The following is a 12,524-nucleotide window of genomic DNA, read 5'->3' as shown; positions in this document are numbered from 1 at the left end:
ATAGGGAGGAATAGATATTGGGTGAGTATCTGGTAGTAGGTCAATAGAAAACTCAATTTCTCGCTTTGGCGGGTGACCCGAAAGCTTATCGGGAAACTCATTAACCACATGGATGGACTGAATGGTTGGTGACTCTACTTCCACATCCTGAACCTGAACTAAGTGATAAATACAACCCTTTCTGATCATTTTCCTTGCCTTGAGATAGGAAAAAAATCTACCTCTCGGTGATGCCGTGTTACCTTTCCACTCCAAAACAGGCTCCCCCGAAAATTGAAATCGGACTATCTTTGATCTACAATCAATGTTAGCATGACAAGAATCCAACCAACCCATACCCATTATAACATCAAATTCTACCATATCTAACTCGATTAAATCTGCTATGGTAATTCGACCATGAACTACTATTATACAACCCCTATATACTTGCTTAGCTATCACCGAGTCCCCAACAGGTAGATACCTCAAAAGGCTTAACCAATTCAGGTTTTATTCCAAACTTATCAGCAACTAGCGGAGTTACATATGATAAGATGGAACCTGGGTCAATCAGTGCATATACATCATATGAGGAGACTGATAATATACATGTAACAAGATCAGGCGATGACTCCTGGTCCTATCGTCCTGCCAACGCATAAATGCTGTTCTGAGGGCTACTCGTGCTAGATGCTCTGCCTCTGCCTCTACCACGACTCATTGGTGCTTGGGAACCTTGCCCAAGGGGGTGTAATGATGATGACGAACCAGCTGCAGATCCCGGCGGCTGAGCTATGCTTACATCACCTCTCATCAGACAATCCCTAATAACGTGGCCCGGATAACCACAAGTATAACAAACACCTAACCCCATATGGCACTGCCCAGTATGCTGCTTACCACATTGAGTACATCATGGAAAGGGTGGCCTCATCTGAATTTATTCACCCCTATACTGAGAAGCTGAGGCCCTAAAATTCTAACCAGACCCTGAATATGTGGAACTATCGATTCTCTTACCACGAAACTGGGGGGCATGCTAGCCGAGGGTTGGGATGGATATCTCGGGTACTGCTACCTCTGACCACCTCAAAACTCACCAGAAGGACCCGAAGACCTCGCTCTCTTATTCTGGGACCTATCATGCTCACGATCGGCCCTCTATTTCTGTTTACGCTCCTCTACACCCTGAGCATATACCTGAATACGAGAAATATCCATGTTTGGCTAAAGTGAGACTGACATACAATTGTTAAGCAAGTGAGGCTCTAATTCTACCACAAATCGATGAACCCGATCCTCCATCTTAGATATAATAGTGGGAGCATACCTGGATAACAAATCAAACTGAAGACTATACTCCCAAACACTCATGTTACCCTATCGAAGGATCAAGAACCTATCAAATATGGCTCGTCTAAGCTCTGGTGGCAGTTAATGACGAAGAAAAACTTCTGTAAACTCCTACCATATTGCTGGAGAGGCATCCTCACCTTTGGACAACTCCCAAGACTCATACCAATTAACTTCAACATCTCGAAGTCTATAGGAAGCTAGTTCAACTGACTCAGTCGTAGTGGCCTTCATTACTCGTAACGTCATCTGCACTCTATCAATAAATACCTGAGGGTCCTCGTTTGGATCTGCTCCAGTGAATACCGGAGGGTCTAAATTAATAAAGTCACGAACCCTCGCACTAATGGACCTATCTGCGGGATCAATAATAGTTCTTGACGCCGAGCCTGTGCCGATACTAATCGGGTCAATAACTGAATAACATCTCTCATCTCCTGACCCAGTGCATCCGGCTGAGGTGCTGAACGTACAGGGGCAAGCATTGGAGCTGGTGCCCCTCGAAGCTCTTCTGGAAAGGGCGGGGTATGTGAAGTTTGAGATGGAACCTCACCATAAGACTTTACTCGAGCCCTGATAACTTGTGGCGCTCGACTAGTAGTCTCAGCGGCCACGGACTTTCGCTTTTGGGCGGCCGTACTATTTGGAGGTATTACTGAAAATATAACATATCGTTAGGAACATGAATTCTTGTATCATACGATCTGAGATAAAAAGAGAGGATAACATCCGATATGTCCTGTAGCCTCATGTTTATAAGTGTGGTGCACGACACACCCATAAACAAGACTCTACTAGACAAGGTCTCTAGACAAACCTAGGACAAAACTACTCTAATACTACTTTTGTCACGACCCAAACTGATGGGCCGCGATGGGTGCCTGAGTCCTACCTGTCAAACACCCCTAAGCATGTATCTAAGATATGAACTTGAGTAACATCTGCTGAATTATGAAAATAACATACAAGAAGGAAACCTGCCTTCAAGGCGTATATACGTATACATGCAGAATACAGTGGGCGAGCTGGCAAGGCTGCTATAGACAACTATAAATCCAAAAATAAAAGTCGACAAGGTCTCATACAACTCAACTAGACATACTGTCTACAGACCTCTAATAGAAACATAACTGTACAAAGATGGGACTGAGCCACGTCATAACCATATATATATATATATATATATATAAGTATCGTGCCAAAATCAAAGCAGCTCTGGATCAAGTGGAGCACGCCAATTCTCGCTGATCAGGGTCCTAAGAAGGGGGACCGTCAGCTTACCTACTTGCACATGCGGGCATGAAACGCAGGCCCCGTGAAATAGGGCGTCATTACGAAAAATATACTGAGTATGTAAGGCATGAAAATTAGTACATAAAAGACATAGATGAAACATGGAATAAGGAAACACATCTTTAAATTTGAATAACTTTGTAAATTCTGAAATGTTTATAATGTCATGCACATGCGTATAAATGTCATGTCATGCATAGGTACGAGTGTACATAATATCATCAAGCCACTGAGGGCATCTCATCATATCATCTCGGCCACTATGGGCAACATCATCAACATATACCAGCTGATCAGGTGGTGGTGCATATATAACGCCATAACCTTTTCTCATATCCCATATACATATATTTACATATATACGCGTATATAACGCCATCTGGTCATGGGTCAATGCACATGTATAAATGAGTGAAATGCATGGAAAATACGTAATAATCTCAATATTCCTTCCGAATAAACTTTTCCAACTGCGTATTATTCTGAGACCCATGAACAGAAGATAATAATAATTCTCATGGGGAATCAAGAATATAGGCACCCCTACTATTTCTATGAATAGAGTAATTTATGGAAACTGTGTGTTTGCTCGTTTCTTCAATATCATATGGACCAGCTAAAATAAAGAAGGGAGTGCCTTAACATACTTGTTCCTTGAATTATTTGAACGAAATGAAGTTTTATGCTTCTGCAAAATATGAACGAAACCTATGCTTGGATTGAAACGAAATTGTTTCTGCTTCAAAACGTTTTTGTGTACTATGAAATTTAGCTTATGATCTCTAAAATGTTTTCTTGCTTTTGTATGCTTTGGGATGTTATTTTCCAAGTTCTTGATTTCAGGCTAAAGACACAAATTGAAGCTATGGTCAGATTGTCTACATGGATAAGACTTTACAAGTCTTACTATGTCTTTAAGCTTAAGTCATATTTGGTTAAGTTTCTTTAATTGTTAGGTATACACTTATACTTATGTGTAGTGAGTCATTCTTCCTGATTAGTGGCCTTGTGCCACGTTTCTTTAGGCATAATTAGTTAAGTTTTGTCCAATTATTAGTTAATTGGGTAATGTTCTGTTACCCGGTAATTAATTAATTACTATAATTTTAAAAAATTCATAAATTACTTAAAATTCTATTTATTTTTAAAATACTTCATATATACATTATATATTATACTACCATGGTCATATGGTACCTTTCATAGTACTATTTCATATTTATCGGGTATTATCGCTCGAACCATATTTTATTCCAAATTGGCCACTTTTAACGAAACTCGTTTTCTTTAATCCGTGTACCCCTTTATCCTTCATAACACTTATTTATCGCTTGTTATAAATAGTGTAAGTACGTTAACATCAAGATGATCTCATCTCCGAGTCCACGTCGGTTAACTGAAAATGAAATTTTAACGTACTAAAACGCGAGATGTAACACGCAGTCTCACAGAGAGGAGCTGCACAGAAAGTTTAAGCAGCTACCTCAAGATGGCATGTCTGTGACGCAGTATGAGATGAGGTTTTTTGAGTTAGCTCGGCATGCCGTTAGGTTGGTTCCCACTAATAGGGAAAGTATTAGGAGGTTCATTGATGGCCTCACATATCAGCTACGGTTGCTCATGACTAGGGAGAGGGTATTTGGTGCTACTTTCGACAAGGTGGTCAATATTGCTCGACAAATAGAGATTGTCCGCAGTTAGGAGTGGGGTGAAAGGGAGTCCAAGAGGCCTCGTGGATCGGGTGGTTTAAGTTGTATTCCTTTTGGGGTCAGTTTTACCATATTAGGGGACATCCTTATATGCACGCCCAGACGGCTCATCTAGTTCACCGTGATGCGTTATCCAGCCATAGTTCCGGCAATGCTCATAAGGGTCACTTATCTCTTAGTGCCCTTCCAGCTCAGAGTTCGTCTCGTGCACCATCAGCTCAGGGTTCATCTGTGCCGTGTCCTTTCGATAGTTATTCTAGTTCTCGGGGTCCGTCTCAGTACTTACCGCCATTCACAGGGAGGGGTTGTTTTGAGTGTAGAGATTTGGGTCACATCAAGAGGCGTTGTCCCCATCTTTCAGGAGTCCAACTCATGAGAGGAGTCACACTACAACTTCAACACCGGCTACTTCACCACCCACCCACCTAGCTCGGGGTGGAGCTCAGGCAGCTAGGGGTTACCCTAGATGGGGAGGTTGATCAGGTGGCAGCCAGGCCTGATTCTATGTTCTTCTTGAGAGACCAAATGACATTTCTTCAGACACAGTGACCACAAGCATTGTCTCAGTATGCCACAGGGATGCTTCTATATTATTTGACCTAGGTTCCACTTATTCATATGTATCCTCGTATTTTGCTCATTATGTGGACATACCGCATGAGTCCTTAGTTTAATCTATTCATGTATCTATGCCGGTGGGCGAAACTATTATTGTGGATCATGTATACTAGTCGTGTGTTGTGACCACATGGGTATTAGAGACTAGATTTGATCTCTTGCTGCTTAGTATGGTCGATTTTGACGTGATCTTGGGTATGGATTGGTTGTCTCCATGTCATGCTATTTTGGATTGTCACACTAAGACCGTGACGTTGGAGATACCGAGGTTGCCAAGGATTGAGTGGAGAGGTTCTCTAGATTATGTTCCCAGCAGAGTGATTACATATTTGAAGGCCCAACGGATGATTGGGAAGGGTTGTTTATCTTATTTGGCCTTTGTGAGGGATATTTGTGCTGATGCCCATACTATATTCTATTTTGATGGTGCGAGATTTTCCAGATGTTTTTCCTGCAGACCTTCCGAGTATACCACCCGACAGGAATATTGACTTTGGTATTCACTTGGTACCGGGCACTAAGCCCATTTCTATTCCTCCGTATCGTATGGCACCAGCTGAGTTGAAGGAGCAGCTTCAAGAACTTCTTGATAAGCGGTTTATTAGGCCTAGTGATCGCCTTGCCGCACACCGATTCTGTTTGTGAAGAAGAAGGATGGTACCATGCACATGTGCATCGATTATAGGCAGTTGAACAAAGTTACAATCAAGAACATATATCCTTTACCGCATATTAATGATCTTTTTTACCAGCTTCAGGGAGCGAGAGTGTTCTCCATAATTGTTTTAAGGTCTGGGTATCACCAGTTAAAGATTTGGGACTCGGATACTCTAAGGACAGCTTTCAAGACATGTTACGTTCATTATGAGTTCCTTGTGATCTCTTTTGGGTTACCAATACCCCGACAACATTCATGCATCTGATGAACAGTGTTTCAACCTTATCTTGACTCGTTTGTCATAGTATTCATTGATGATATCCTTTTGTACTCTCGTAGCTAGGAAGATCATGCCCAACATTTGAGTTTTGTGTTGCAGCGATTGAAGGAGGAGAAGCTTTATGCCAAGTTCTCCAAATATGAGTTTTGGCTTAGTTCAATGGAGTTCTTTGGGCACGTGATGTCCAGTGAGGGGATTCAGGTGGATCCGAAGAAGATAGAAGAGGTTCAGAGTTGGCCTAGACCGTCCTCAATTATGGAGATTCAGAGCTTTCTTGGTTTGGCCAGTTATTATCTTCACTTTGTAGAGGGTTTCTCATCTATTGAATTGCCCTTGACCAAATTAATCCAAAAGGGTGCTCCTTTCAGGTGGCCGGATGAGTGTGAGGAGAGCTTTCAGAAGCTCAAGACTGCCTTGACCACAATTCTAGTTCTAACTCTAGTTCTAGTTTTGCCTTCAGCTTCAGGCTCTTATACAATATATTGTGATGCTTCTCGGACTCGTATTGGGTTTGTCTTGATGCAGGAGGGTAGAGTGATTTCTTATGCTTCGCGCCAGTTGAAGCCTTATGAGAAGAACTTCATAATTTGGAGTTGGCTACTACTGTTCATGCATTGAAGATTTGGAGGCACTATCTCTATGGTGTGTCTTGTGAGGTATTTACAGATCATCAGTCTCCAACACTGGTTCAAAAAGAAGGATCTAAATTTGAGGCAGCGGAGATGGTTGGAGCTGCTAACAGACTATGATATTACTATTTTGTATCATCTAGGGAAGGCCAATATAGTGGCCGATGTCTTTTGATGGACTTGGAATGCATATTCTATGAACTTTGCTCCTGGTCCAGCCTTTACGGCTGCAAAATTCATGTGCAGCCGCACTTTGCACCAAACTTTGCTGGCCTTTCCTTCATCATCTGTGGCCACATATGATATTCTACGGTCCGCACTTTTGGGCTTCTATGACTTTTATGTCCTTGAGTTCAGATTACTCCTTTTTGAGTTAGATTTCATCTCGGGAGTCCATCTTCCAGGATTTCTGCATTTAAGCACATTTAATCAGTTTTCGGGAGCACAATTAATTGCTTTTAGACTAAAACAAAAATTAAAAGGTGCTAATAAGTAATTAAAATCCTCACTTATCAGCTCCCCCAAACTTAAGTCTTTGCTTGTCCTCAAGAAAATAAAATAGTTCCCACCTCCAAAAGTTAAAGGACATTATAGCCAACCACAGGTGAATCATTCACACCTTAGTTGGGACCAACAGCTACCCACACCACTCGTGCATTATTGACAAGGAACAAGTTAAACATTTATGCACATATAGCTCTAATGTGACATTCGAACATCAATGGTTGAATTTGCTCATCAAGAACTTTCGCTATCTTGTAGGTCATGGTGGATCCCAAACTCCTCCTCTCCTACTCTCCATTTGCCAAGCTCACTCAAGAATTTAGCACTTAATTCAAAAATTTACGAAAGGTCTACTCATCCCTCTCAAGAGAATGCCACAAGTACGGCTTCTGATACTATAAGATTGCCCCTCATGTAAATCACCACTAATTGTAGCTCACTCGACTCAAAATCAAGTATGCCTTCTTTAAAGATGTAATGAAGGCTTGGATTAGGGATTGATACAATATGGATAAGTGGTTACACCTTTCTTAAGCACTCCATCTTTCAATTCTCGGCTCATACTTTGCCGATTCTTTAAGGGACTTTATTTTCCTTATGGATATAGAGAGACTTAAAATCACTCTTTATTGACCATTTCATTCATATTTCTCCATGTTTGGGATCATTGCCTTTCTTTGGAATACCTTCAACTCTTCTATTTATTCATTTTTTGCATTCTTCTTTTTGTTCTTTTCTTTTCTTTGCCTTTCCTTCTCGTCATTTCTTTTTCTCTTTTTTGCCTTAATACCTTTTTTCAATTTCCTTATCTCTCCCCCAAACTTATGTGTTTAACCAATATTTTCACATGAAGGAAAGCTTGGGTGCCAAGAGAGGGTCACTATAGAATGAGTAAAGGCTTGTAACATGGTTTTCAAATGAGAAAAGCTAAAGGCTCGAAGGGGTTGACTAGGGATGACATCATTGGTAGACAATAGAAAACTCAAACGGTCCAATGAAAGCCTACAATCACTTCTCAAGCCAAGCAAAACTTACGACTTCGCCTCAAAACACAATCGGGGCAAGTTCTAGACCTTCCGCACAAGTACTCGGACTAGGAACAAAACATCTCATCCCTCATGCAACTAGATTGTTAAAAAGGATAGAGTCAAGGGCCCACAATGACCACATTCAAGATTGAAATCACTATGGTCTTGGACCACTCGATGGTATCAAAGTCAATATAAGAGTCACAAAGTCACTAACTAGAGCTATTTCCTTTTTAAAAAAATCCTTGTCTCTAACCATAAGCACATAGTTAAATGTGTTGGTGCCAAACGAAGCATGTTTGACTATTCGATTTTGACATAATCATGTCTTTTTATTCATTATTACTATTATTATTACCTAAACACAAAACAGACTCATTCCCTTAATAAGATTATCACGCCATCCATCATTGGGACGAGTCACCCGTTTCACACACAAAACTACCTTTGGAAAGAACCGTGACATTAAGAAAACCAAAAGCTTATTGTCTACTAAAACATAAAAGGAAGCTACTAAATCGAAAAGAAACTACTAAATTAAACACTAACTAATAAGAAAACAAACATAAAGAAGCTACAAAACAAAAACTATTGAAAGTAGAACGAATATACATAATGAGAGAAGATAAAGAATATATACATCATGAGAGAAAGGAGAGAATATATACCGAATAAGGAGAAATAAGAAAATATTGTCAGTTATTACAAACCAATTGTTTGCTCCTGGCCTCGTCCCTCAGCCGACCGATTTGCTGCCTTAACTTTAGAAAGGTCACTTTTGTTCAACATTAGAATCATCAAAATAGATCAAATAAACTCCAGCACCCCCCCCCCCAATAAAAATAAGCATTGTCCCCAATGCTTAATAAAATAAGAGTAAAGGAAGGGTAAGAGTGAAGAAAACTCCCTATGGCTCCTTGGCCATATCTGTATCCACAGCAGTGTCACCGCCCTCAGTCTCCTCTAACTAGATCTCATCATCCTCAACTCTGATAGTGGCTGGGTTGGTTAACATCTAGCGTATCGCCTCAGAAGTGTCAGTAACCAGATATGGCTCCTGAGACTGGCCAGCTGGTGCCACTGGAGCTGATGGTGCTACTGGTGCTGATAGAACTAGATCCATCAACATGCCAAATGGAAGATCTCCAACTGTTGCAATCTTGGTCACCTCTCTCCGCAACCTGTCAACTGATATCTTGGACACCTAGGATTTTCTCATTTTCTTTACTTGCTTTCCCACCCCTTCAATCACTAATCCATTCTCTACCAAAGTGTTCATTAAGGTGGTCTAGTTCTCCAAGAGCTTCTTTAAAGTCTCCTCCACAGTTGGAGGAATATGGGGTGCCAGAATGGATGACTATGCTGCAACAGTACTGGATATGTCAGACAGCTTTGTAGTGGCTATCTGCATCCTGTTATTGAGGCTCGCCAGTGTTTGGGAGACTTGCAATGCAGATAGTAGAGTAGTAGGCATAGGCACCGACTTCAAAGACGAGATGGAAGGCACTAAGGCTAAATGTGAGGGCATAGCAACTACACTGGCTGAAGGCTCTGCTGTAGTGGATGGCATATTGGCTGTCTCTACAGGTACCACTGATGGTTCATCAGATGGGCCAATGGTGGTAGTCGACTGACCCTTTATCTTAGGGTTGCGTGCATCCATTAGAGAATACCATGAGAGGGATTTCTTAGCCCGAACTTTCGTGTCAAAATATCTTGTCTCCACCCGTGCATCTGTAAGGTACTCAATAATGGTGTTGGGATACGGGTAGGAGGTATCAACTTTCTTGGCGACCATAGACATGTTGGTCGACATCACGACACCCATATTGATCGATACTCAGCCATAATGGCGGCGACTAGAACTGCCTACAGGATAAGAAGGTTTGTTTCATTCTAGAATAGGTCTAGCTTGTTGCATACAAAAGTCTACCATCCCTTCGCCTCGAAGTTCAGGGTGTTACGCTGAATAGGAATCCCTGTTGTGATCCATAGTGGTGGTGGCCCCGGGGCTGCAACAATCTAAGCTAGCCATGGGCGAGCTACATCTCCCATTGCCAGTTTTTCCAAGTACTATGTAGGATAAACATCCACAAACTCCAAGTAGGTGTTCAAGGTATTCTAGTCCAATCTCACCTTCAGATTCCTCACCTTTGGTCACTTTCTTTATGTGCATCACATTGGCGTAGAATTCTTGGACCCGATACTCCTTTGCGTCCACTACACTTTGGGTGAACCACATCCACCCCTTCCACTCTTAGAACTGTCTCAAGACTGCCGGATTGTACTTGTCAAGGTCTTTCAATTGGAATTATCGCTCAAGAGTGAGAGATCTCACTGGACACCACTCACAGAAGCTAGTGAAGACAGCTAGACTGACGAACCTGTCCTCCTAGACCTTTTCCTTCTTCGACCTCTCAAGGCTGGAAACTTTAGTATCTCCCCCTCAGCGATCATCCAGAATATCATCAACTGTAGTCGTTGGTGCCTCAAGGATAAGTGAAGAGGATGGATCTGAAGCCTGACTAGCACTCTCCAACCCCTCGGAGGTGTTATGTTATGTTCAAGGCTCGTCTCAGAGTTGATACCTCCCCGATGACTTTGATTGGACAGCCGACTACTCTTGAACCTAGTTGCCCTCCGAAGCCTCCCTAGACGAGACATAAGAACTAGATTTAGTGAGCTCTGCATTTCTTCCTCAGCCAGCTGTAGCCTACTTGGTTATAATCTTTTGGAAAGCAAGGGGTAAAGTACATTTGCCTCGGCCCCTGGAAGGTTTACCCCTCCACTTTGAAGTATCTCCACGGCCTCGAGATCTAACCATTATCTGTACCAAGTAGAAGAAGGAGTCAGTTGTAATTCAAGTACAAACATACAGTGAACACATAATGTAGAAAATGCTTGCAGGGTGAGGGAGTGCAGTCCGCACAATTATAGGTGCGATTGCAGGTAGAACATTGCAGATCGCACAATTTTATCTTGCGGCCACAGAACTGGATCTGTGGTCCGCACATTTATTAGTGCAACCACAGACTGGAGTGTGGTCTGCACATTTTCTATCATGGTCGCACATCAGATTCAGAAAATTCTAACTCTTTGAAGACAAAGATTGGGCTATTTTTGGCTGCACTCACTTTTCTGCGGCCTTGATGGGATTTTTGCAGTCCGCACAATTTCAAGTGCGACTGCAGAATCATACGTGAGAAATGTACCCTAAGCTCAACTTCTGTGGACCGCACAATTTTTTTTGCGGCCGCAAAATTCAAAACATTACGCATAGAGTTCTAGGGTTAACAATATTTTTGCACAATTTTAACATGGTATTAACATTGAAGCATGAAAATCAAGTTACTCATTCCCCATAGAGAAATTACCAGTCTACCCACAACATATTCACCCCACAACATTGTTCAAATAGATTCAAAGACAAATGGTTCAAATTTACTAAAAATCTAAAAATTTAAAGAAGTTAATCAAGATGAGATGCATACCAGAGATGAATGAATGCAAGAGATGAGTGCTCAACTGTTGTTAGGCTTATGAGCATCTACTTTAACAAGAATTTTCAATTTTAGAACTTTGAGATATTAGAGAGGAAAAAAGGGGAACAATAATCCTAAGTCTACTATTTATACTTGGACGGTCTGACTAAGGGCTGAGTGCGGCCCCAGAATTCATTCTGCGGTCCGCTCTCTGTCACATGGGGCTCTAAAGCCCTTGTTGATTTGCGGTTCGCAGATTGTGTTGTACGGCCACAAATTTTTGTTGTGGACCGTAGATTTTGGTGTGCGGACACACTTTGGCTATTTCTTTGACAAACCAAACTTCAGAGAGTTTGCATTTTCCCTTTTCAATTTGTGCGATCCGCACTACAATTGTGTGGTCGCAGTTCCCTTTTATTGTATCAATCACAATTGTGTGGTCTGCACAATATACATGCGGTCCACACTACTTTCCATACTTAGCCAATTTTTCTAAGCACAGTTCCAGTAAAGCACACTCATCCCTGCAACACACTTCAAATCAAGTTAGAACAAAAATAACACCTATCTACCAAAGAAGAAAAGAAAAAGAAAACAAAACATAGGTTGCCTCCCAAGAAGTGCCTGATTTAATGCCACGGCACGACGCAAATTACCATCACGTGAAATGAATCACCGCTACAACGTGGCCATCATCAACTTTTCCCAAATAATTTCCAGTGACCATTGACTCGAAATACTTCATCATTTTTTTTCCTCATGTCCAATGCACCAAAGGGTGTCACACCCAAAACTTCGAACGTGCCACTCCATTTAGACTTTAACTTCCCATGAAACATCCTCAACTGTGAATTGAATAACTACACAAGATCATTCTCTTTGAACTCATTGTTCCAAATGTATTTGTCATGAAGGTCTTTCATTTTATCTTTGTATAAGGACGAACTTCTGTATGCATGGTACCCGAACTTATCCAACTCATTCAAAT

General features: G+C 41.5%; 1 protein-coding gene across 1 annotated transcript; it reads left to right on the top strand.

Moving 5' to 3' along the window:
* The first annotated feature begins 6,052 nt into the window (after nucleotides 1-6,052).
* Nucleotides 6,053-9,262, top strand: LOC138888225 (uncharacterized mitochondrial protein AtMg00860-like). The gene is made up of 2 exons (XM_070170048.1): nucleotides 6,053-6,422; nucleotides 9,126-9,262. Exons 1-2 carry the CDS (start codon nucleotides 6,053-6,055, stop codon nucleotides 9,260-9,262), a joined length of 507 nt encoding a protein of 168 aa, XP_070026149.1.
* The last annotated feature ends 3,262 nt before the right edge of the window (nucleotides 9,263-12,524 follow it).

This window comes from Nicotiana sylvestris, chromosome 3 (assembly GCF_000393655.2).
Source record: "Nicotiana sylvestris chromosome 3, ASM39365v2, whole genome shotgun sequence".
NCBI lineage: Eukaryota > Viridiplantae > Streptophyta > Magnoliopsida > Solanales > Solanaceae > Nicotiana > Nicotiana sylvestris.
Note: the sequence above shows the minus strand (reverse complement) of the source record. Positions and strands in the feature narration are given on the sequence as shown.